The 27,020-nt window shown below is 45.1% G+C and overlaps 1 protein-coding gene and 3 gene segments (V, D, J or C); 3 read left to right on the top strand and 1 right to left on the bottom strand.

Moving 5' to 3' along the window:
• Positions 1 to 58: 58 nt before the first annotated feature.
• LOC120745242 lies at positions 59 to 5,902 on the top strand. The gene is made up of 2 exons (XM_040049960.1): positions 59 to 249; positions 483 to 5,902. The coding sequence occupies exon 2, from the start codon at positions 719 to 721 to the stop codon at positions 5,900 to 5,902; it is 5,184 nt and encodes a 1,727-aa protein (XP_039905894.1). The 5' UTR covers positions 59 to 249; positions 483 to 718.
• Positions 5,903 to 8,666: 2,764 nt separating this feature from the next.
• LOC120745227 lies at positions 8,667 to 13,728 on the bottom strand. The segment is given in 4 exon segments: positions 8,667 to 9,091; positions 9,792 to 9,826; positions 13,257 to 13,569; positions 13,677 to 13,728. Coding segments are annotated over 4 exon segments (726 nt in total).
• A 7,172-nt stretch (positions 13,729 to 20,900) lies between these two features.
• Positions 20,901 to 21,420, top strand: LOC120745229. The segment is given in 2 exon segments: positions 20,901 to 20,952; positions 21,060 to 21,420. Coding segments are annotated over 2 exon segments (384 nt in total).
• A 1,878-nt stretch (positions 21,421 to 23,298) lies between these two features.
• Positions 23,299 to 23,778, top strand: LOC120745232 (the record flags this gene model as incomplete). The annotated part of the segment is given in 2 exon segments: positions 23,299 to 23,350; positions 23,459 to 23,778. Coding segments are annotated over 2 exon segments (372 nt in total), but the record flags the coding sequence as incomplete, so codon positions are not given.
• Positions 23,779 to 27,020: the final 3,242 nt, after the last annotated feature.

Below are 27,020 nucleotides of genomic sequence, written 5' to 3'. Positions count from 1 at the left end.
CAATCGTGTGTAGAGATGGGTTTTGTGGAGGGTGTTTCTATTCCTGTGCAAAATGTGTGTTATGTTACTGCCTAGTTAGTTTCATGTTTTAAATGTCAGTAAATGCGCCGCCCTGTGGTCCCTTTAAGTCGATATTTTGTGACAGTAGAAGAAGAGTTAGACAGGAAGTTCATGTTTTCTTGCTATGTTGCTTCGAGATGGCTGCTCCACATTCATGTCCTTCTTTGGGTGTTTGTTAAAGCATTGTCTGTAAGTACTCAATGGAAAAGCAATGAGACACTCCAAGTGTTGTCTTTATGTGTGATGGACCACAGTTAACAAGTTTTCTATGTGCTATTCATATGTAAATGAGATCGCCAGTTCATTAGCGGTGCTAATCGTCATGCTAGCTTCTCAAATGCATTGTTATTGTCATTGGCACAAGTTGTTGTTTACAGTACAGATGAGTAATGTACATTTCCACATATGTTTTATTGTTACAGTTTCACAAAATGAAAGAACCAGTAAACTTCTCAAGATCTCATCTATTGTCTGGAGTTCCTGGGTTCATGTTTAGCTGTGTGGATAGCTAGTCAGACTTCTAGCGAGGCCATTTACAGTGAAAAGACAGCACCACAGCAAACATCATAGCTACAGAAGCCACCGCGTGGAGCTACGACCATCCTATAAGCTAAGTAAAGTATACGGGCGGACACAATCAAAATACAACAAATCCAAAATGTCTGAAAGTAAATCCTCCAAAGCCGAGACAGAGTCAGTCCGTTCCCACAAACCACCATCAAGAGCAGGTTCGTCAGCTAGCATTGAACTGCTCAGAGCAAGAGCAAAGGCTGAAGCTGCTCAAACAAGAGCCTCATATACAAAGAAAGAAATAGAAATTAAAGTCGAGCAAGCACGCTTACAAGCTACTCTTGACGCGCTGAGAGCGGAACAAGAGAAGGAAGCTGCCATAGCAGAAGCTAATTCTTTAGAAGCTGGTCTACTTGAATTAGGCTTCGAAACACGCAGTGTAGCTTATGGGCCACCCCTATCTGAGAGCAAAGAAAAACGCACTGCGCAGTATGTTTTGGAACAAACAGCTATCAATGCAGCAGAATCAACAGCCCCAGTAAAAACTGAATACAAAGACCCTACACCCGCCTTTCAAGAAATTGCTATAAAAGAAGGAAACAAAACAAACTGTGCTGCTACTCATAACGAACTGTATAAGCCCCTATCCACCAACTACAAAGAGTTTACACCTCTTGTTCAGACACCATATAAATCCAGTTATACTCAGGGCAATGAACATGCCCCGAGCCAACCCACTTACAACCTCGCCAAATATCTAGCCCGCAGCCAGCTCGTTACTACAGGCCTTACCAGCTTTGATGACCAACCCATGAGTTACTGGGCATGGAAATCATCTTTCAAAACCGCAATAGCAGGGTTAGACCTTTCACCAGGAGAAGAGCTGGATTTGCTGGTGCGCTACCTTGGTAAAGATTCAGCTAAACAAGCCAAACAAATGAGAGCTGTCAATATCAGATGCCCTGAAGTTGGTTTAGCTATGGCTTGGGACAGACTTGAAGAAATATATGGCTCCCCAGAAGCTGTAGAGCAAGCTCTCTTTCAAAAGGTCGACAGCTTCCCTAAAATCACACTTAAAGAGCCTTATAAACTCCGTGATCTTGCCGACCTAATGTTAGAGCTAGAGACAGCTAAGATGGATGGTTACTTACCTGGCTTGTCCTACTTAGACACATCAAGAGGGATCCAAGCGATAGTCGAAAAATTGCCGTACAATCTACAAGAAAGGTGGATGAATATTGGTTCAAGGTACAAGCACGATTATGGCGTCAGCTTTCCCCCCTTTACTGTGTTTGTCAACTTCATTCGCACTGAAGCCAGGACACGAACTGACCCTAGCTTCAGCGTTCACAGCCCTAACCAACCCATAACACCAGAACGAAAACACATGAACGAAAGGTTCCCCAAAGGGCCCATATCTGTTCACAAAACTGAAGTACAGGACAAGGCAGATGCAGAAAAATCCAAATATGCTGTGAATCCAAATAAACAGTGCCCAATTCACAGCAAGCCTCATCCTCTGAAAAGGTGCAGAGGGTTCAGAGAGAAACCCTTGGAAGAGCGCAAACAGATCCTCAAAAAATTAAACGTCTGCTTTCGCTGCTGCTCATCTACTGACCATTTAGCCAAGAACTGTGAATCAGAAATCACGTGCACTGAGTGTGACAGCAAAAAGCACATTTCTGCCCTCCACCCAGGTCCAGCACCATGGGAGTCTAAATCGCCCCTTCCCCCACAGCAAGGCGGGGAGAGTGACAAAGCAGACACCCAAGAAGTCACGTCTCGGTGTACTGAGGTGTGTGGGGAAGGAGTGAGCGCCAGAGAATGTTCAAAGATCACACTAGTGAATGTATACCCTGCTGGACACAGAGAGCAAACAAAGAAAATGTATGCAATCTTGGACGATCAGAGCAATCGATCGCTGGCACGTTCCCAGTTCTTTGATGTTTTTCAGATCCAAGGAGAGAGTCGCCCGTACATGTTAAAGACGTGTGCCGGACTCACAGGAGTATCAGGAAGAAGTGCTTCTGGCTTTATAGTAGAGTCAGTGAATGGAAAGGCAAGTCTTCCTCTGCCAACACTCCTCGAATGTAACGAAATTCCAGATAACCGCTCTGAGATGCCAACTCCAGAAGCTGCCCAACACCACGCCCATCTACGACAGATTGCCAACTTGATCCCGCCATTAGACCCAAATGCTGACATACTACTACTGCTGGGACGAGACATGCTTCGAGTCCACAAAGTCCGGGAGCAGATAAACGGCCCAGACGACGCCCCATTTGCTCAGAGACTCGACATGGGTTGGGTCGTGGTAGGTGACATCTGTCTCGATGGAGTGCACAGACCCCCACACGTGAACAGCTATAAGACTTTCATACTGGAGAATGGCCGTGCAAGCCATTTTCAGCCATGCAACGGTCAAATAACTGTTAAAGAGACATTTACCAAAGCTCCTGAGCGCAGTCACAGCCTCCCAAGCCTTCCTGTGTCAGGATGTAATGTGGACAGCATTGGTCAGCAGGTCTTCACACGAACAGCGGATGATCACAAACTTGCACCATCAGTTGAGGATATGCAGTTTCTCCAAATAATGGACTCAGAGTTCTATCAGGGCAGCGACAATAGCTGGGTTGGTCCTCTGCCTTTTCGATCGCCTCGACAACGGCCCCCGAACAACAGACAACTGGCCTACGATCGCCTTATGTCACTCCGGCGCACTCTTGAAAAACGACCTGAAATGAAAACACACTTTCTGGAGTTTATGGAGAACATGCTTACCAGAGGACATGCTGAAGTGGCACCAGCTCTCAGTCAGAACCAGGAATGCTGGTACCTCCCTTTGTTTGGGGTTTACCATCCAAAGAAACCCGCCAAAATTAGGGTCGTGTTCGACTCAAGCGCCCCACATGAAGGAGTCTCTCTCAACGACGTGTTGCTAACAGGCCCCGACCTCAACAACAGTCTTGTTGGAGTGCTCATAAGATTCAGAAAGGAGCAGGTGGCCATAACGGCGGACATTGAACATATGTTCCACTGTTTTGTTGTCAAAGAGAGCCACAGAGACTTTCTCTGCTTCTTGTGGTACAAAGATAACGACATGTCATCTGAAGTTATAGAGTATCGCATGCGAGTGCACATTTTTGGGAACAGTCCCTCCCCCTCTGTCGCCATATATGGGTTGAAGAAAGCAGCAGCGACTGGTGAGCTAGATTTTGGGATTGAGGTGCGGACATTCATTGAGCGAGATTTCTATGTCGACGACGCTCTCAAGTCATTTCCTACTGAAGAAAAGGCCATACAAGTTCTCCAACAAGCTCAACGGGCTCTTGCTTCCTCAAACCTCAGACTACACAAAGTAATCTCCAACCGACCTACGGTCCTAGAGGCTTTCCCACCAGAGGACAGGGCAAAAAATATTGGAAACTTGGACCTGTGTGCTCAAGACTCGCCAGTGCAACGCAGTTTAGGGCTGCTGTGGAATGTTGACACAGACACTTTCACATTCAAAGTTGACAACGAGCAAAAGGCCTTCACGCGTAGAGGTGTCCTCTCTACTGTCAACAGTCTCTACGACCCCCTAGGGTTTCTCGCTCCAATCACAATTCAAGGCAGACTGATTCTTAGAGAACTTACCAGCTTGACGGACGACTGGGATGCAGCACTCCCAGACAACATGAAGGCAGAGTGGAGCAATTGGAAGGACTCACTTCAAGATTTAGAAGATCTCCAAATACCACGCCCCTACACTTCTCTCTCTACATCTGGCGCCCAAACCAAAACACTTTGTGTATTCGCTGATGCATCCGTGAAAGCCATTGCAGCTGTCGCTTACATCAAACTGTCTACTTCGAACAAAACAGAAATCGGCTTTGTGTTTGGAAAAACAAAGCTAGCTCCTCAAGCCGGCCTCACAATTCCAAGACTAGAGTTATGTGCTGCAGTGCTTGCAGTTGAAGTTGCGGAGCTGATAGTAGCAGAAATAGACATCGTGTTTGACGACATTGAGTACTACACTGACAGTAAAGTCGTGCTAGGCTACATCCACAATCAGTCACGAAGATTTTATGTGTACGTGCATAACAGGGTCCAACGCATCCTCCAATCAACATGCTCCAACCAGTGGAGGCACGTTCCATCTGAACTCAACCCAGCAGATCATGGGTCCCGCTCCGTTGCAGCAGCGCAACTGAGCAGCACAACATGGTTTAAAGGGCCAGCCTTTCTCCTCAAACCATCCGCACAGTCGCAATCTCCAGTCACGTTTGACCTTGTGGATCCCACTCTTGATACAGAAATACGTCCGCTGGTGACAACAAATCTGACACAAATCGCAAGGTCAACAGTAAGTTCATCCCATCTTGAGAGGTTTTCCAACTACAGTCCTCTCCTCAGAGCAGTTGCCCGCTTGACCCACATTGCTCGTTCCTTTGGTCAATCCAACCAAGCATCCAGCTGTCGTGGTTGGCATCTCTGTCAACCCACAGTGGAAGAATTGGAAAATGCGAAGGTCTGTATCATAAAGAGCGTTCAGAGTGAGTGCTACGAAAAGGAAATAAAGTGTATTCAGGAAGGGATCCCTATTCCCCCCTCAAGCAGTCTTTGGAAACTGTATCCTATTCTAGATAGCAATGGACTCTTAAGAGTTGGAGGCCGAATCATACAATCTGAACTGGGTATCGACACCACTCACCCTCTCATCATCCCTGCCCGACACCACTTGGGAACGCTCTTAATACGGCACTATCACGAGACTGTGAAACACCAAGGAAGACATTTCACGGAAGGTGCCATTAGAGCTGCAGGATTCTGGATGGTAGGAGCCAAAAGGGCTATCAGCACAGTGCTTTTTAAGTGTGTCACATGCAAGAAATTGAGAGGAAAAGCGGGATACAGGGATTCCGCCGATCCTGAGTCACCCCTCATCCTCACGCCGTCGATGCTGCTCACGATGAAACCAGACTCAGCAGCGCCACCCCTTGGTGACTTTGGAAAGGGGATATTTCTGAAAGAACAATGGAAAAGAGTACAAGGTCTCGCTGACATGTTCTGGTCCAAATGGAGACGGGAATACCTTCATACTCTTCAGTTGCGACACAAATGGCAGGACAAGAAACAAAGTCTCAAGGAAGGAGACATCGTTCTGCTCAAAGACTTTCAGGTGAAGAGGAGCGATTGGCCCATGTGTATCATAACCAAGACTTTCCCAGGGAACGATGGACTTGTCCGGAAAGTCCAAGTAACTACTTCACATTCAGGCAATAAGAAGACTTTCTCTCGTCCTGTAACGGAAGTGGTTTTGCTGCTGTCCCCTGAAAAGCTTAGTGACTGACAGTTTAATGTGGGATTGTCATAATCCCAGGCGGGGAGTGTTATGTTACTGCCTAGTTAGTTTCATGTTTTAAATGTCAGTAAGAGCGCCGCCCTGCGGTCCCTTTAAGTCGATATTTTGTGACAGTAGAAGAAGAGTTAGACAGGAAGTTCATGTTTGCTTACAATGCTGCTTCACGATGGCTGCTCCACATTCGTGTCCTTCTTTGGGTGTTTGTTAAAGCATTGTCTGTAAGTACTCAATGGTAAAAGCAACGAGGCATTCAAAGTGCTGTCTTTATGTGTGATGGACCACAGTTAACAAGTTTTCTATGTGCTATTCATATGTAAATGAGATCGCCAGTTCATATGCTAATTAACGGTGCTAATCGTCATGCTAGCTCCTCAAATGCATTGTTAGGTCATTGGCACATGTTGTTGTTAACAGTACAGATGAGTAATGTACATTTCCACATATGTTTTATTGTTACAGTTTCACAAAATGAAAGAACCAGTAAACTTCTCAAGATCTCATCTATTGTCTGGAGTTCCTGGGTTCATGTTTAGCTGTGTGGATAGCTAGTCAGACTTCTAGCGAGGCCATTTACACCTACAGTGCGCCGTTCAGCTGCAAACTCATTCTGTATATTGAGGACACCGGACTGCAGCCTCCGGTAAGGCTATCGGGGGAGGTGTGTGTGCATTCATTAATAACTCGCGGTGCGGAGACGTGCAGACTTACGGACTGTACTCCCAAAATACCACCAACATGTGGCCATTCCTACCCGTGAAAAGAACACCTTGGATCATGTCTACAGTAAGATACACGCGGCATAGAGGGCTACACCATGTCCCCACTTTGAGCAGTCTGACCACATCTCTCTGTTCTGGCTTACAGGCAGAACCTGAAACAATCAAACCCTGTCATCAAACCTGTGAAACTCTGGACCCCAGAGTCTGAGCGCATCCTACAGGACTGCTTTGCTCAAACAGATTGGGATGTGTTTCAAACTGCAGCCACCGTGGAGGACTGCTCTGTCAATATACAGGACTATGCTGAATATGTGATTGGGTACATCAGCACCTGTATTGACAATATTGTTCCCACCACACAAGTCAGAAAGTTCCCCCAACCAGAAGCAGATATACACCCTACAATGACACCAGCCAGTCAGAAGTGCCAGCTTGATGCTGGATCCAGGCCAGACCTGTTTTCTATATGCCTGGGCCACATAACCCAAACCACAATTGGGCCAGATGTGGCATTGGAGAGAACAAACAGCCACTTCACAAACGCTATATAAATACAATTGAATTGAATTGAACTGTGGAGAAGATCATCAGGACCCCACTGCCCTCTCTGCAGAGCGTTTACCATCGCAGAGTCCAGAGGAGAGCTGCCTCCATCCTCAAAGACTCCACACCCCCCCAACACAGACTGTTCACTCTTCTGCCCACAGCTCACAGCTCTTTTGCACACACATCTATTTCACACTTAAATTTTGTCTTTATTTATTTATTTATACTCTTGGATTTTATATTTCTGTTTGTATATAATAACCGGACATCTGTGTGTGGGCAGCAAAGAAAGTTTCATTGCACAGGGAAATGCTTTTTCTTTGTACATAAGAAACACTTTGAATCTTTGAAACATGAAAATGAGTAAAAAAGCTGTTATTGAACTAAAGGTGTTTTTTTTTGGTCTGTGAGTTCTCCTCAGAACAATCAGCTCATAAGAGACACTAAAGACTCTTCTTTTTTAAATTTTAAGTTATATAAATTTTATAACTCCTTTTTCAGCTTTTGCCAAAATGCAGATTTTCTTACAATGCAATATAACTTTATTTGTATAGCACATTTAAAACCAGCGGTACACCAAAGTGCTTTACAGTAATACAATAATTTAGAGAAAGGAAACATTAACAGGGAATAAATACACCAACCGTTGGAGAGTACTAATTAGCTGCAGCGCAGTGAAAATATGTAAAAGAAAATACAAACACAACTCGACTAGGAGGTTATTCAGTAATAAAATAAAATAAAATAATTAAAACTACATAAAAGAACATTTGCAGGATACAAAAACTAACTAGGGAAGGCTAAATTGAATAAAAAGTTTTTCAACTGTGATTGAAAAGATTGAACTGATTCAGACTCACGAATAACAGTATGAAGATTGTTCCAGAGTTTGGCTGCAGCTGTGGCAAAGCACGATCCCCTCTGGTCCTCAACCGTGCCCTAGGCTGCAGTAAGAGCAACTGACCCATTGATCTCAGTGCTCTAGTAGGAGTGTACAAGCTGAGAAGTTCAACACGATAGCTGCGAGCAATGTTATTTACAATTTTAAAGGCAAGCAAATAGTAATTTAAAATAAATACAGTATTTAATGGGAAGCCAATGCAGGTCAGCGAGGACAGAGGTGATAGAATCAAACCTGCCAGTTCCAGTTAAGAGGCATATCGCCGCATTTTGAACAAGCTGCAGTCTGCAGAGAAGGGTAGATTGGAGGCCAAAATAGAGGGAGTTACAGTAGTCTGATCTAGAGGCAACAAAGGCATAGATAGGTGTCTTAATGTTTTTTTACCCTGTGTTTTATTTTACCAGTGTAAAATAAAGACATCATGTTGGAGTGCAGAGTTGGTCTAAATTCTTCTAAATGAAAAATATATTCATCAAGTGCAGGTTTGTAGATTTGAATAAAATTAAATGTCTGATTCAACCAAAATTCACGTTGCAAAACATCTTTATTACCTAAAACATGAATGTTGTCATTATGAGAAAGAAAATAACAGTTTTAGTCTTTATTTGTTCTTAAAAAAGAAAGATGGAGAGACAGTTACAGAGTTGAGAATGAGAGCATTAAACCAGTATCAGATTGAGTCAGGTCAGGACTGGGGACACTGGTCTCTCATCAGTGGCTCTGAGACCAGAGCCTGGCAGCCCTGGGTGGCCTCACAGGTCACAGAGCCCACCTTCATCCAGCGGTCTGCAGGGAGCCTCAGGGTGCTGCTCCAGCTGTAGAGGCCGTCGTTCTGCAGCACCACGGGGCTCCTGCTCTCCTCCCAGCTGATGCTGCCACTGCCATCCACCTTCCAGGACAGACTCCAGTCTGAGGGGAAGCCCTTGTTGGCCAGACATGTGATTGTTGCAGTCCCCTGCTGTAGCTCCTCACTGGAGGGGGGCAACACTGTCAGGACGGGACGGGCATCACCTAGGAGACACCAATCAGCTTAGAGCACAGGGAGCACACAGCTGTCAATCAAACCACAGACAGTGGGACACCTTTACTGTAAGAGCTGATTTTCTCCGTTAAGAAGTTTCTGTCAGGTGTTTTTTCTGCTCCACCAGTCATTCACTCACACATTGTTTCACTTCCCTTTAAGAAACCTCTCATGCATATCAGCACAGAGAGAATCATCACACAGTTTGAGCTGAAATATGTTCAAACTACACTGGAAATAAAAGAAGCAGATGTGGAAACATTTACAAAACAAGTTTAAAATCATCAATATTGTACATGACTTACATTAATATTAACTGGAAACAAAGAAATAGAATAAATTAATTAATTCAGCGAAACTAAATCCACTTCATGTATATCTAAAACAATTTTTAAAATTCACACAAACTCAAAGTAATTTCAAACAATACTCGACAGACTAAAGACATCAGAGATCATATTTATATTTCTTTTGATTTTTTCCAATTGTAATTTGACTGAAATGTAGACATATCACTTTCACAGAGCAGATCTGAATCACCCTCCATGAAATAAGAGGATGATAAAAAATTCCAGCATCAATCTTGTTGTAAATGTTTGAGCTTTTCTCTCATTCAAAAATCAGAAAAGAAATTGTTTAATGATATTTAATATAAAGACAGTATTTGATAGTAAACCAGAATAAACTTATGTCCAACATCCAGTCTGGTTCCTCCACCAAACGTCCACCACAGTGATACAAACTCACTGAGTCGCCGTACAAAAACCTCTGACTGTAGAGAGACACGGCTCTCTGACTCTGAAACAAACAAACTCAACAAATCATTCACTCCCTGTGTAATTCTGACAGCTGATGAATCATTCTTTAGTAAAATTACACAGCCTTTATTTTAATTTTTCCATATTGTTTACTCATTTTAATCCTACGTATAAAAAATGTAATATTGTAAAAACAAAAAACCTGATCCATCGATCAACCATATGACAAAAGTAAGTAAGTCCGATTTTATTTATGTGGCACCTTTCAAGACAAGGATCACAAAGTGCTTCACAACAAAATAACAGAGCATTAAAGAACAAAGTTTACTAAATTCAAGTCTAATAACATGACATTTGGTTGCGTCTGCGTCCACAGATCTCAGACTCAGAGGGAGAGAGTTCCAGAGTCTGGGGTCACTGTGGTAAAAGCTCTGTCTCCTTTAGTTTTCAGCCTCGTACGATGTACAGTAAGCAGACCCTGATCACAAGAGCTCAGGGACCTGCTGTGGCTGTATGGCTGAAACAGTTTAATGATGTAAGCTGCTGCTTGCCCAGGAAGAACTCATGAAGACAGAGTCCACTTCAAGAGTCTGATTCTGAGTTCAACAGGGAGCCAGTGCAGCTGGATGAACAACACTGTGGACATTGGAGCGACTTTATTCTTACAGAAGTGAACAATTAATTACAGTGATGAAATAAATGAATAACAATTTCCAGTTCAGAGGATGACATAACGGTCCTTAACTTAGCAATTTAAGGGAAGAAACAAGACAGAACGAGAGATTTGAGATTTTAAACTAAATCAATGCAGAGTCAAGAGTTACCCCAAGAGTCCAGACTAATGATGGTAAGTTTGATTCTTTTTACTGAATCGAGCTTGAATGAGTCACTCACCAAAATGAATCGGGTTTTTTGAGTCACTGACTCAGTTGCCCAGAGAGTGCAAAAAATGTACATTTTCACTCAAACTTAATTTGTTTCTCTTTTCATGTAAATCCTACTGCTAAGATGAGTGACTGAAAAAGAAAAACAACTATTTTTATAGAGCAAAAAAGAGCAAAAAAAATGAAGATTTCTAAAGGGAACATTTATTTTATTTATTTTTATTTTATTTTATTAGTATTTTCCTCAAATGTGTCAAAGAGCTATGGAGAGCATCCTCACACAGAACATCACATCGTGGTTTGGGAACAGCTGTGTGAAGGACCAAAAAGCTCTTCAGAGAGTGATCCGTACAGCAGAACGCTGCTGCAGGATTGCTCTCCCCCCGCTTCAGGACACCTACACCAGGAGATGCCGGACTAGAGCAGCACAGATACTGAAGGACCCGTCCCATCCTGGCAACAAACTGTTCCAACTTCTGCAATCTGGAAGAAGGTTCTGCATCATCCGGGCAAGGACAGAGAGACTCAAGAGGAGCTTCTATCCCTAAGCCATCCGGGCCCTAAACCATAACTGGCTGTTGTTTTTTTCCAACAATTTTAATTATAAGCTAGATATATTTCTACTAATGAAATTAGTTTGCAAACTGCAACAGGGATGAGTCAGTGAGTCAGTTGGGGTTGTGAATCATGCAGTAAGTGATTCTCGAGTATTGAACAATTCGTTCATGATTCGCACATCACTAGTCCAGACAGACGATTTAAATGTGATTAAATGGTGCAAAGGACTTTCATTTCACTGGGAACAAATCTGTCCAGGTTAAGTTAAGTTCAACCCCAAACCATTCTTCAAAAAATACTTATATTCAATAACATGTGAGCTGATAGATCCAAGTCCCTGTGTGAATCAGTCAGATGATTTCCATAGAGAGGCACTTTGCATCAGCAGCACCATGCTCCAGTGCTCTGGGAGAGTTTATAGTCCTGAGAGTTGAACACTGGATGACTGACAGCTGTCCTTCATCACAACAGAAGCCACAGAAATCCTCCTCATCAAAAACATGACTTTGATCTGCGTCCTCATCTGGACTCTCCTCTGCTGCTGCTTCACAGGTAAAGTCCAGAGAATCAAACTCCTCTCCTCTATCAACATCTGTCCCTCTGAAATGAAGCCCACAAAACCATGAAGCTGCTTTATGTTTTTGTCTCTGTGTCCTCAGAGTCCAGAGGACAGATCACAGTGACTCAGCCTGGAGCAGTGAGCTCTGCTGTGGGAGGATCTGTGACCATCAAGTGTACGACCAGTCCTAATGTTTATATACATGGGGGACTGCACCGTTTAGCCTGGCACCAACAGAAAGGTATAGGGGTTCCTAACCTGCTCTTTACAAGTGCTTCTCATAAAGTATCAGGGATTCCAGCTCGTTTTACAGGCAGTGGATCAAACTCTGACTTCACTCTGACCATCAGTGGAGTCCAGGCTGAAGATGCAGCAGTTTATTACTGTCAGAGTGAACACTACATTAACAGTCAGTGGGTGTTCACACAGTGAAAAACAGTCGTACAAAAACCTCCCTCAGTCACACTGAACAGAAACTGAAGTGACTGCTGCAGCTGGAAGATACTGCAGAGACTGATACAGTTCACTGAGGACACACACACACACACACACACACACACACACACACACACACACACACACACACACACACACGCAGTGTTTTAACCTTTTGTGACCATAGGGGGGTTTTACAACGAGTGGTGTTTGTGTTCTCAGAATAAAAAGCTGCAAGGAAGGCTGTTTACTTGATGCTGGCTAGCAGACAGGTGAGGAGTGTTTAGCTCCAAGAGCCTGGTTCCAACCAGCCTCCCTTGCTAGCAAGTAAAATTGCTGTTCATCTTGCTTCCTTGTCGTTAACGGGAATAAGTTTCTAAACCAGCGGGGCCTGTGGAAGCGCAGAGCAGCGATCACGGCGAAGCTGCTCCTCCGGCACCGATGCCAGAGGCGGCGGGATTCCTCCAGATCGCTCGCTAACACTGTGGAGCATCAGCAGTGAGTCACGGATGTTAAAAAGCGTCTGTCGCTCATACACCAACAGGGAGTGGGTTTTCAAAGCTAGCAGGGACACCACTAAGAACACAATATGCAAACATTGCAGAACCGAGAGAAAGACGGCGTGCCATAACACCCGGTGCCATCTCTGCATTCTTATGGCCAAAGAGTGCCAAAGCACTTTAAGCACAAGAACAAGATTGTTAGTTAATCATTTACAAATCAATATTGTCTGTATGGACAGCAATTTCCCCCCAAAAAAGGGCACATGTACAACCGCGGTGTGTGTGTGTGTGTGTGTGTGTGTGTGTGTGTGTGTGTGTGTGTGTGTGTGTGTGTGTGTGTGTGTGTGTCCTCAGTGAACTGTATCAGTCTCTGCAGTATCTTCCAGCTGCAGCAGTCACTTCAGTTTCTGTTCAGTCTGACTGAGGGAGGTTTTTGTACGACTGTTTTTCACTGTGTGAACACCCACTGACTGTTAATGTAGTGTTCACTCTGACAGTAATAAACTGCTGCATCTTCAGCCTGGACTCCACTGATGGTCAGAGTGAAGTCAGACTTTGATCCACTGCCTGTAAAACGAGCTGGAATCCCTGAATATCGACTGCTAGCATGGTAAATGAGCAGTTTAGGAACTCCTCCATCTTTCTGTTGGTACCAGGCTAAACGGTCGTTGTTATAAACATTCTGACTGGTCGTACACTTGATGTTCACAGTTCCTCCCACAGCAGAGCTCACTGCTCCAGGCTGAGTCACTGTGATCTGTCCTCTGGACTCTGAGGACACAGAGACAAAAACATAAAGCAGCTTCATGGTTTTGTGGGCTTCATTTCAGAGGGACAGATGTTGATAGAGGAGAGGAGTTTGATTCTCTGGACTTTACCTGTGAAGCAGCAGCAGAGGAGAGTCCAGATGAGGACGCAGATCAAAGTCATGTTTTTGATGAGGAGGATTTCTGTGGCTTCTGTTGTGATGAAGGACAGCTGTCAGTCATCCAGTGTTCAACTCTCAGGACTATAAACTCTCCCAGAGCACTGGAGCATGGTGCTGCTGATGCAAAGTGCCTCTCTATGGAAATCACCTGACTGACTCCAGCACGACTCATTTAAAAAGAGTTTTTCACAGCATATTTGGAATGTTACTGAACTGAACACTGTAGATTCATAGACAGGTAACAAATAAAGAAAAACTCGACCCCTACAATGAAGTGATGTGAAAGCTGTGTAAATTTGAGCAGATGTGTTAGAGCTCACGTTTATCCTCCAGTATCATCACCATCATTGACACCGGATGTGGGGACATAATCAAAATCGTAATTATAATACTTTTAAATAAAAAAACTGGAGAATCCGTACCAAAGAGCACTGAAGCTTTTATATTCGGTGTTAACTCAACAACGTAAACAAACACTTTTTCAGTTTTCGCTCTTTTGTTGTGACATATCTCACTTTGTCACTGCAGAATAATGTCATAGAAATATAATCAACAAAGTCTGCAGACACGATGAGCCAACACCTTTTTAATTCCCAAGCAGTTGAGGGAGGGAGGACATTCAGTGGGGCACTGATACGTGTCTCTAAAGATGAATAGCAGCCCTCTTTAACCCTTTAAAGCCGGTCGGAGCGGACACGCTCCAATTTGCGTAACTATTTTTAAATCCCGGTAGCACTGCAACCACGTGAGCTAGCGCAATAATTGTTTTTGCATATGAAACCGGAGGAGTTGTACTTACATCTTATGCCATCAGCTTGTCCTCGGTCACAGTTTCCTTCCACATACAGCTTTGCAAAAACTGCATAAAAAGCACTTGCAGCAACAAAAACCTAATATTCTAGAAACACGCTTTGCCGATCCGATCAGCTGTTTGTAACACTTCCTACGTCCATCAGCGTGAACTATCACATGTCCTCCATGTCCTGCCCGGAACCGGAAGTGACATCATTTTGCGGAAATGAAATGTAGTTTTTTTTACCATCGTGGCCTTATGAGCCTATACTTGTGTTTTTAAAAGTTATGTTTGACTTTATGACTTTCTGTGTCGTTTCTGGGATGCTGAGGACTCATATTGCACTGCTGGAAATAGTTTATTTTGATGCAGGGAGCTGGAAGCATGTAAATATAATAATAACCACAGCAGCCAAACAGAGAGCCTGACGAGCCCAGTTGTAAGTAAGCTATTAAGACTCGACTGGACACTGTGTTCGTGTTTTCCTCCGAAACAATAAGTTCTGCTGGAGCAGCCTTTCAACGCCTCTCTCTGTCTCTTACAAACTTGACCCAGACAACAAAGTAAAGCTAGTTTTCAGCTACGAGCCCGACACGAACCCGACGGATTAGCCAGAGGTCCCTTTACTACAGTTTGGAGCTGCGGACCTGTTTTATATATGCGTTTGCAGATCACTGCAAAAAGTGCAGCCTTACCTAACGTCCACCTACTGTTACTCATTTATATTAAGATGTAAAAATCGAGTTGTTATTGGTACGGCGAGTAGCCTTCAGTAACAGTAATAAATCACACAGCAATAGTACATTCATGTAGTTGTAAAAAGCATGATCATATATTAAGTAATCCAAAGTATTCAGAATACGTTACAAAATACATTTTGGGGCATGTAATCTGTAATCTGTAGTGGAATACATTTTAAAAGTAACCTTCCCAACACTGCAGACACTACATCACCAAACAGAAAGTGACCTGTTCAGGGCATGAAACCGAAGTCTTTCCAGCCTCACAGGTTGTCCTGTTATAAAAATATCAAATTAAAACAGAGATGAATGATTCTGCGCTGTGGTCATGTTTAACTTTTGCATCCTGTGGTCAGCATCATGCATCAATGTGAATCACTGCAAGTTTTTTTGTACTGAGTTTTACAAAACTCTAAAATAGGTTTTGCAAATTGTACCTTTCCTCTGATTTTTTAATGTCTTTCATTTTTGACGCCGTGTTCAAATGTGCAGGTTCTTTTTTGGGGGAAAACTTTTCTATTCTGTCCTGTTGCTTACATGGAAGCGGTTCTTTGATTTGCTGACAGGTAAGTTTCTAAAACTTTCTAAGTTTCTAAGACTGGATTAGACTTTGCCAGTAAAACATTTAAAAGGTCAAAAACAGTTAAAAGATGAAGTTTTTTCAGCATGACTGGAAGAGAAAATTACAAAGGAGAAAAAACTGATCTGACGCAAATCACAACATCTGTCAAAGATGGTGGAGACAAAGTTATGGCACTGATGGTTTTGGCTGTAAGTGTAGCTGGGCCACTGGTATTTACTGATAATGTTACTGCTGATAGAGGTAGCATGTCACAATCTGGGAGGCAGATCGTCTGGAGGAGGATTTGGACCCAAACGCAAGCACGGACGACAGCGTAGCTGTGAGCAAGTTTATTAACAATGAAAGGCAAAGGGAGGTTTGGAGTCTTCTCTCACCCCCATTCTCTGCAACCTGCTGGAGCGGGGGGGCTAGGAGGAGGAGTTGGCCGTCCGACTGCGGTCTGGAGTGTGGGGCCTCCATGCTGCTGCGGAGTCGGGGCGGTCTGCCTCTCCCCACCGCAGGGAAAAGGGTAACACCACCTGGGTCTGGGTGCAGTTCCCCCCTCCAGGGGCAAGGATACCTAGACCCGGTTCGTAGAGTACGCTTGGGGAGTGTGATTCTGTGTACAGCGTCTCTTTATGTCTGTCTCCACGTTGGTTGAGTGTGGAGTAAGTGCATATGAGAGCATGAGGGTGGGAATGGATGTTTGTGTCTGTGTGTGCCTGTATGTCTGTGTCTATATGTCAGGTTGGGTGTCAGGCGTCACCTCTCTGGGGACATCTCAGGCCCTCCAAGGTTTGGAGGCCTATCTCCACCCACCACCACTTCCCCTGCCGGTGGCGGACTCCTTCAGACATCGGTGCGTTGGTGGTTCTTTGTGTCCGGGGATGGGCGCCACGGCGGTCTACATCCCACCCCAAGCGGACACAGGTATGGCTTTGTCCGAATTACATGATGTGCTGAGCTCGCTTCAAAACAAGGACCCGGGCGCAGCCCTCATTGTAGCAGGAGACTTTAACAAAGCGAACCTCAGACAAGTCATGCCAAACTTCTACCAGCATGTCTCGTGTCCAACGAGAGGGGATCGGATTTTGGATCACTGCTACACGCCATACAAGCAGGGCTACAAAGCTGTCTCACACCCGGCTTTTGGGAAGTCTGACCACAACGCCATCTTCCTCATTCCCCAGTATAAACAAAGCATACGGAGGGAAGACGTGACCACGAGGGAGGTAAAACGGTGGACTGCCCAATCAGAAGCTACGCTACAGGACGCACTCAACGACGTAGACTGGGACATGTTCAGAGCATGCGCAGTCGACATCAACGAGTTTACGGAAGTAGCAGTATGCTTCGTCAATATGCTAACGGAGGAGATTATCCCCACTGCGAGAGTCACCACATTCCCAAACCAGAAACCGTGGATGGACAGATCGATCCGCACTGCAGTAAACGCCAGGACCGCCTCCTACAACGCGGGTCTCGCCACTGGCGATATGAGCGCCTACAAAGCGGCCTCATACGGCGTGCGGCGCGCGGTGAGAGATGCCAAACGCAGGTACCGGGAACGTGTGGAGTCCCGCTTCCACCAGGGCGACACACGGAGTATGTGGCACGGACTACGCACCATTACGGACTACAAAGCCAGGGACACTGCGCTGATCAACGCCGACTCTGCATTCACCAACGAGCTGAATCAGTTCTACGCCCGTTTCGAGGTTAGCCAGGCGGCTAATGCTATCTACCGCCTGACTGCCGAGGATGGTGACATCATCAGCGAGAGCCCGGTGACCAGCATCGCGGAGCATGACGTCCGAGCGGCACTGAGGAGAGTGAACACAAGGAAAGCGGCGGGGCCAGACGGCATCACCGGCCGTCTGCTGCGCTGCTGTGCTGACCAGCTAGCAGGTGTGTTCACTTACATCTTCAACGAGTCCCTGGCGAAGTCTGTGGTCTCCACATGCTTCAAAAGATCCACCATCATCCCTGTGCCCAAGAACAGCAAACCCTCATCCCTGAACGATTACCGGCCAGTTGCACTGACCTCGGTAGTAATGAAGGTGTTTGAGAGGCTGCTGAAGAACATCATCTCCTCCTCCATCCCAGACACCACAGATCCGCTGCAGTTCGCCTACAGATCCAACAGATCCACAGAGGATGCCATCGCCCACGTCCTACACACCATTCTCAGCCACGTGGACAAGAAACAGGGTAACTATGTGAGAATGCTGTTTGTTGATTACAGTTCAGCGTTTAACACAATAGTGCCCTGCAGACTGTTCACAAAGCTGAGGGATCTGGGACTTAACAGCCGTCTGTGTGAGTGGGTGTTGGACTTCCTCACTGGCAGAACTCAGGTGGTGAGGGTGGGCAGGTGCTTCTCCAACAGCATCACCATCAACACAGGAGCACCTCAGGGATGTGTCCTCTCGCCACTGCTCTACTCCCTCTACACTTCAGACTGTGTGGCCACCCATGGCTCCAACACCATTGTGAAGTTTGCTGACGACACAGTGGTGTTGGGTGCCATCTCCAACAACGATGAGGCGGCCTACATGGATGAAGTGAAGAATCTGGCATCGTGGTGCCAGGACAACCACCTCCAGCTGAACGTCAGCAAGACCAAGGAGCTGGTGGTGGACTTCAGAAGGGGTCAGCACAGAGACTACAAGCCCATCATCATCAATGGAGCTCCAGTGGAGAGGGTGCAGTCCTTCAAGTATCTTGGTGTCCACATCTCCTCAGACCTGACATGGGCTGCCCACATTCAGGTCCAGACCAAAAAGGCTAGGCAGCGCCTGTATCACCTACGACAACTGAGGAAGTTCAGGGTCTCTCCAAAGATCCTCAGGATTTTCTATACAGGCGCTGTGGAGAGCATCCTCACACAGAACATGACATCGTGGTTTGGGAACAGCTGTGTGAAGGACCAAAAAGCTCTCCAGAGAGTGATCCGTACAGCAGAACGCTGCTGCAGGATTGCTCTCCCCCCGCTTCAGGACACCTACACCAGGAGATGCCGGACTAGAGCAGCGCAGATACTGAAGGACCCGTCCCATCCTGGCAACAAACTGTTCCAACTTCTGCAATCTGGTAGAAGGTTCCGCATCTTCCGGGCAAGGACAGAGAGACTCAAGAGGAGCTTCTATCCCCAAGCCATCCGTGCCCTAAACACACACACCCGCCCTCTCACATCATCTATAATTGACTGAGACAGGACTCTTCCAGACACTCTAAACCAAGGCACAATGTACATTTCAATTCCTTTAATTTTAAATATGTTTATATTGTCTATCCTGTAAAATAGTCAGATGTCTATTCATATTAATATACAGAATTCACCTGCTTGCTGCTACTACTGCACATTCACCCAGTGTATATACTATATGTCTGTATGTATATATATATATATATATATATATAATGTTCTTCCTCTACACCCCCCCCCCCCCCAATTTTTGCACATGTCGAGGAGCGTGTCAGGCTACATTTCACTGTGTGTTATACTTGTATAACTATGCATGTGACAAATAAAGAAACTTGAACCTTGAACCTTGAAGGTACACACCGGCTCCCTCCTTGGCGGCCGCTTATCGGGGCCTGGAGCCTGGGGCTCGCTCGGGCCACTTCGGAGGTGGGGTGCCCCCGGCCTCTCGGCCTGGGGCTCGGTCACTCAGGCACAGCTGGCTGCCGGCGGAGCTCACAGGCGCGTCACTGCAACCCCCCCTGGCTTCTGCTCCGCGGCTGCTGAGTGAGCCCTCATCTGGGACTCTCTTCAGCTCCTACTGGGACAGTGGCGCGGCTGCCCCTCTGTTGGTCTTCCTTGGTCTCTTGTGTTCTGGGGGCCTCTGGATGTCTGGAGTTTTGATCTCCTCCATACCTGCTTCATGCCCTGGAGGACGGGGCTGCGGCCCCCCCACACCCTCTAGCAGATCATTACATGAAGGAACCTTTTAAAAACAAGCGCGTCCATGCTCACAGGTGTACACACGGGTGATCACACCCACAAACTACACCCTTTTTGGCTCCTACCTCAAAGCACACTGTGTTCTGTTGATCTTATGTGCTGCACAATAATGTTTAATATTTAGTATTTACTGTCATATTCCCATATATCATTGTGATGTTGTTTATTCTATTACTCTTGTTCTCTTCTGCTTGTTTTCTTTTTTCTTTCTCAGCAGGTGATCCAGGTGATTGATAGATGCATTTTTTTTCTGCTCATTCTGTTGGTTTTTGTCGTTTGCCCTTCTCCCCCGTCCCTCTTCTCAGCTGTTTCTCTTTCCCTCTTTCTTTCTCCCCTTCTTTCCCCCAGTCAAGTCTGTCCCGTATTCAGCAAGTGAAAATAAAATAAACAATAAAAGGTGAATCAAATGGACCATTACGGCAAGGCTGGGATGGTCAATTTGGTAAAGTAAATCCGTTGGGCATCTTTCTTTGCCTTTAGACAACAATTCTGATGCAAAAGAGCCAAACGGGACAGGCAAAAAAAAAAAAAAAAAATTTCTAAAACTTCTTTCAGGGTGAAGATTCTCTGAAACTCTGTTCATGTGTTTGAGTAGACAAGTACAACATTTCTTTTCTTCTTTTTTTTTTAAGTGAACAAGAGGAAATCAGATTTTGTCTTACAAGGATGAATGTCTGAGCCTTTATCTTCAGACATTGTTTGCATGTTTTGTTGGCATTTGGCAACACTTGGGGTTATATCACAAAGTACTGCTCTGGTTTGATCATGAAACATTTTCTTGCCTTTCTCAGTCAATGAACATGTTTTTGTAAAAGATTGTAGAAAATACCCAAATTTAAAAATCCCACACATCCATCAATGTGTGGATGTGTCCTAAAACACAAGAAAGAAAACATTTTCATAAACTGACTGATTAATTGATAAACAGCATCGACTATTTGATCCAACTACTTGTTGTTTTCAGTCAGATGATTTCCATAGAGGCACTTTGCATCAGCAGCACCATGCTCCAGTGCTCTGGGAGAGTTTATAGTCCTGAGAGTTGAACACTGGATGACTGACAGCTGTCCTTCATCACAACAGAAGCCACAGAAATCCTCCTCATCAAAAACATGACTTTGATCTGCGTCCTCATCTGGACTCTCCTCTGCTGCTGCTTCACAGGTAAAGTCCAGAGAATCAAACTCCTCTCCTCTATCAACATCTGTCCCTCTGAAATGAAGCCCACAAAACCATGAAGCTGCTTTATGTTTTTGTCTCTGTGTCCTCAGAGTCCAGAGGACAGATCACAGTGACTCAGCCTGGAGCAGTGAGCTCTGCTGTGGGAGCAACTGTGAGCATCAAGTGTACGACCAGTCAGGATGTTCATGTTTGGAACAACAACCATCTTTTATCCTGGTACCAACAGAAAGATGGAGGAGTTCATAAACTGCTCATTCACTATGCTAGCACTCGAGAATCAGGGATTCCAGATCGTTTTACAGGCAGTGGATCAAACTCTGACTTCACTCTGACCATCAGTGGAGTCCAGGCTGAAGATGCAGCAGTTTATTACTGTCAGAGTGAACACTACATTAACAGCCAGCATGTGTTCACACAGTGAAAAGCCATCATACAAAAACCTCCCTCAAGTGCAGAGACTGATACAGTTGACTGAGTACACACACTCAAAGAAATACACTGTGTTTCATATCTTAGTGAGGATATCTAATTGACATGATGCTTTTCCTAACTGCTTACTATAACCTTAACCATCAAAAGTGAATGCCTAACTATAACCTAACTGTAACCCTGACACTAAAACCACTTTTTGAGACTCAAATGCCTTTAAACTGGTTTGGGACGAGCGTTTTTCCCCATAAGTGACTGTTGTTCTCCACAGTATAGTGGCATACCTCACGTGTAACGCACATTACAAAAAAAATCAAAAAAACAAAACATGTGGGGAACCTCCTCCAGATGTCACTGTTGGTGTTTCTGGAGTCAACAAACATAGTGTGTATTATTTCATCAAAAGACGTTAATTGGTCTCCATCACCCTCAGATTTACAACCAATCATGGGGTGGATGAAGGTAATGACACGTTCTGTTACCAACAGAAAAATGGTGAAACTCCTAAAAAGCTAACTTACAATGCTGACACTTGAGCTTCATGACCTTTGACCTCACTCACGCTTCACAGAGGTTTTAGGTTTCTTGGAACCTTATCCCAACTTCACATAAATAGGATTGTTAGAAAGGTGTAAAAGTACACAACACACACGATGATTGTGCTCACTATTATTGCGTTTTACTGACAGTTATGAACTCAAGGAACACAGTCTGTTCCAGTCCAGCTCTCCCCGTCCCGGCTCGACTCTGTCTTCACTATATAGATGAACAGAAAGAGACAGCGTCATCAGTCAGTCGCCACCACCTGTGGCTCACCTGCCTCCCGGCACCGCCCCCTTGAGCTCACTGTACCACTCCTCCCCTGCAGATGAGCCAAGGACCACACCTCCGCCACAGAAGGCAAATCAAACATACCAATTTTGTCTCTCTCTGTTATGGACACAGATGTACAGATTTGTATACAGAGTAGCATGAAAGACTCAAATGTAAGCACTCAGTAAGGTGCAGAAAAGTGCTGAACAATCATAAATTCTAAACAATCAGTTGTTTGTTTCTGCTCATTAAATTCTGTAAGAATTAGAAATGTGAAGGTCCCAAGTTCAGTCTGTGGATTTTACCTCCAACAGCACCTTTTATCCAGGTACATGTTCTTGAACTTAAAGTGTCCGTGATGATAACAGAGATTCTATCATGATGGGTTTTATTACTTAGTTTTATTCATTTGAATAAAGCTGGAATTCAGTTGTGTAATTGTTTGTAATTTGTGATTAAAAAAACATCAACAGCAGTGAACAACGATGCTTGATCTGCCCCGCTGTTACATGTCACATGGTTGTGATCATATAGCTACAGAAAGAGGTGTTAAAGGTAGTGCTGTCAGAGATAACAGCCTCGTTTAAAAGATGCTGATTGTGTCTGTTTGTGTTTTACAAGAAGTCCTTTGAAGCAAAGAGCAGTGACTGTACCTCCACATGTCTGAGCTCCTCACTCTCTGAGACTAAGCTCAGCTACTCTACAGCATGAACCTGTGACCTCGTTAATTCATATTTTTAATTAATCCAGATATATTCTTACTAAATATTATGATAAACATGTGAATCCATCAATGAACCATAAAACAAAACATTTAAATAATAGAAAATATTTTGGAATAAGAATATTCTGAAGATCAAACTGATATATCTGCTCAATACTACGATGGATTTATTTATTCCTGATAAACAGCATCGTCAGACTGATCCAAGTCAGTCAGATGATTTCCATAGAGAGGCACTTTGCATCAGCAGCACCATGCTCCAGTGCTCTGGGAGAGTTTATAGTCCTGAGAGTTGAACACTGGATGACTGACAGCTGTCCTTCATCACAACAGAAGCCACAGAAATCCTCCTCATCAAAAACATGACTTTGATCTGCGTCCTCATCTGGACTCTCCTCTGCTGCTGCTTCACAGGTAAAGTCCAGAGAATCAAACTCCTTCTCCTCTATCAACATCTGTCCCTCTGAAATGAAGCCCACAAAACCATGAAGCTGCTTTATGTTTTTGTCTCTGTGTCCTCAGAGTCCAGAGGACAGATCACAGTGACTCAGCCTGGAGCAGTGAGCTCTGCTGTGGGAGCAACTGTGAGCATCAAGTGTAGGACCAGTCAGAATGTTCATGTTTATAGCAACTATCACTATTTAGCCTGGTACCAACAAGGTGATGGAGACGTTCCTAAACTGCTCATTAGGCGTGCTCATGAGAGAATATCAGGGATTCCAGCTCGTTTTACAGGCAGTGGATCAAACTCTGACTTCACTCTGACCATCAGTGGAGTCCAGGCTGAAGATGCAGCAGTTTATTACTGTCAGAGTTGGCACTATCCTAACAGTCAGCATGTGTTCACACAGTGAAAAACAGTCGTACAAAAACCTCCCTCAGTCAGACTGAACAGAAACTGAAGTGACTGCTGCAGCTGGAAGATACTGCAGAGACTGATTACAGTTCACTGAGGACACACACACACACACACACACATAATCTTGGAATTGTGGAGGCGGCTGAGGAGCTAGCTTTGTTTTCCAAACACAAAGCGAATTTCTGTTTTGTTCGAAGTAGACAGTTTGATGTAAGCGACAGCGGCAATGGCTTTCACGGATGCATCAGCGAATACACAAAGTGTTTTGGTTTTGGCGCCAGATGTAGAGAGAGAAGTGTAGGGCGTGGTATTTTGAGATCTTCTAAATCTTGAAGTGAGTTCCTTCCAATTGCTCCACTCTGCCTTCATGTTGTCTGGAGTGCTGCCTCCCATCGTTCCGTCAAGCTGGTAAGTTTTCTAAGAATCACGTCTGCCTTGATGTGATTGGAGCGAGAAACCCCAGAGGGCGTAGAGCATTGTGACAGTAGAGGGGACACCTCTACGGTGAAGGCCTTTTGCTCCTTGTCAACTTTGAATGTGAAGGTGTTCTGTGTCAAATTCCACAGCAGCCCCAAACTGCGTTGCACTGGTGAGTCTTGAGCACACAGTCTAAGTTTTCCATTTTTTTTGCCCTGTCCTCTGGTGGGAAAGCCTCTAGGACCGTAGGTCGGTTGGAGATTACTTTGTGTAGTCTTGAGTTTGAGGACGCAAGAGGCCGTTGAGCTTGTTGGAGAATTGTATGGCCTTTTCTTCAGTAGGAATGACTTGAGAGCGTCATCGACATAGAATCTCGCTCAATGAATGTCCGCACCTCAATCCCAAAAATCTGGCTCACCAGTCGCTGCTGCTCTTTCTTCAACCCATATATGGCGACAGAGGGGGAGGGCCGTTCCCAAACATGTGCACTCGATGCGATAACTCTATAACCTTCAGATGACATGTCGTTATCCTTGTACCACAAGAAGCGGAGAGAAAGTCTCTGTGGTCTCTTTGACAACAAAACAGTGGGAACATATGTTCATGTCCGCCATTATGGCCACTGCTCCTTCTGAATCTTATGAGCACTCCAACAAGACTGTTGTTGAGGTCGGGGCCTGTTAGCAAACCGTCGTTGAGAGGACTCCTTCATATGGGGCGCTTGAGTCGAACACGACCCTATTTTGGCGGGTTTCTTTGGTGGTAACTCCAAAACAAAGGGAGTACCAGCATTCCTGGTTCTGACTGAGAGCTGGTGCCACTTCAGCATGTCCTCTGGAAGCATGTTCTCATAAACTCCAGGAGTGTGTTTTCATTTCGGGTCGTTTTCAAGAGTGTGCCGGGTGACATAAGCGATTGTAGCCAGTGTTCGTTGTTCGGGGAGCCGTTGTCGTGGCGATCGAAAAGGCGGGACCAACCCAGCTATTGTCACTGCCCTGATAGAACTCTGGTCATTATTGGAGAAAACGCATATCCTCAACTGATGGTGCAATGTCTGTGCTCATCCGCTGTTCGTGTGAAAACCTGCTGACCATGCTGTCCACATTACATCCTGACACAGAAGGCTTGAGGGCTGTGGACTGCGCTCAGGCTTGTGAATGTCTCTTTAACAGTTATTTGACTGTTGCATGGCTGAAAATGGCTTGCACGCCATTCTCCAGTATGAAAGTTTATAGCTGTTTCACGTGTGGGGTCTGTGCAACTCCATCGAGACAGACGTCACCCACCACGACCCCAACCCTGTCGGTCTCTGAGCAAATGGGCGTCGTCTGGGCCGTTTTATTTGCTCCGGACTTTTTTGGACTCGAAGCCTGTCTCTTCCCTAGCAGTAGTAGTATGTCGGCATTTGGGTTCTTGGTGGGATCAAGTTAGCGATCTGTCGTAGATGGGCTGGTGTTTGGCAGCTTCTGGAGTTGGTTATCTCAGAGCGGTTATCTGAATTGCGTTACCTTCAAGGAGTGTTGCAGATGAAGACTTACCTTTCCATTCACTGACTCTCTCTTAAGCCAGAAGCACCTCTTCCTGATATCCGTGAGTCCGGCACACGTCTTTAACATGTACGGGCGACTCTCTCCTTGGATCTGAAAAACATCAAAGAACTGGAAAGTGCCAGCGATCGAGCTCTGATCGTCCAAGATTGCATACATTTTCTTTGTTTGCTCTCTGTGTCCAGCAGGGTATACATTCACTAGTGTGATTTTTGAACATTCTCTGGCGCTCACTCCTTCCCCACACACCTCAGTACACCGAGACGTGACTTCTTGGGTGTCTGCTTTGTCACTCTCCCCGCCTTGCTGTGGGGGAAGGGGCGATTTAGATCCCCTGGTGCTGGCCTCGGGTGGAGGGCAGAAATGTGATTTTTGCTGTCACACTCAGTGCACGTGATTTCTGATTCACAGTTCTTGGCTAAATGGTCAGTAGATGAGCAGCAGGTGAAAGCAGACGTTAATTTTTGAGGATCTGTTTGCGCTCTTCCAAGGTTTCTCTCTGAACCTCTGCCACCTTTCAGAGGGATGAGGCTTGCTGTGAATGGGCACTGTTTATTTGGATTCACAGCATAATTGTTTTTCTGCATCTGCCTTGTCCTGTACGTGAGTTTTGGAACGATATGGGCCCTTTGGGGACCTTTCGTGCATGTGTTTTCTTTTCGATTTATGGGTTGGTTAGGGTGTGAAACGCTGAAGCTAGGTTCATTCGTGTCCCGGGCTTCAGTGCGAATGAAGTTGACAAACACAGTAAAGGGGGGAAAGTGACGCCATAATCGTGCTTGTACCTTGAAACAATATTCATCCACCTTTCTGGTAGATTGTTACGGCAATTTTTCGACTATCGCTTGGATCCCTCTTGATGTGTTCAGTAGGACAAGCCAGGTAAGTAAACATCCAACTTAGCGTGTCTCTACGCTCTAACATTAGGTCGCAAGATCACGGAGTCATAAGGCTCTTTAAGTGTGATTTTAGGGAAGCTGTCGACCTTTGAAAAGAGAGCTTGTCTTACAGCTTCTGGGAGCCATATATTTCTTCAAGTCTGTCCCAAGCCCTGCTAAACCAATTCAGGGCATCTGATATTGACATCTCTCATTTGTTTGGCTTGTTTAGCTGATCTTTACCAAGGTAGCGCACCAGCAAAATCCAGCTCTTCTCTGGTGAAAGGTTCACCTGCTATTTGCTGGTTTGAAAGATGATTTCCATGCCCAGTAACTCATGGGTTGGTCGTCAAAGGCTGGTAAGGCCTGTGTAATGAGCTGCG

This window comes from Simochromis diagramma, unplaced genomic scaffold, assembly GCF_900408965.1.
Source record: "Simochromis diagramma unplaced genomic scaffold, fSimDia1.1 OVJJ01000021.1, whole genome shotgun sequence".
In the NCBI taxonomy this organism is placed as follows: Eukaryota; Metazoa; Chordata; class Actinopteri; order Cichliformes; family Cichlidae; genus Simochromis; species Simochromis diagramma.
Note: the sequence above shows the minus strand (reverse complement) of the source record. Positions and strands in the feature narration are given on the sequence as shown.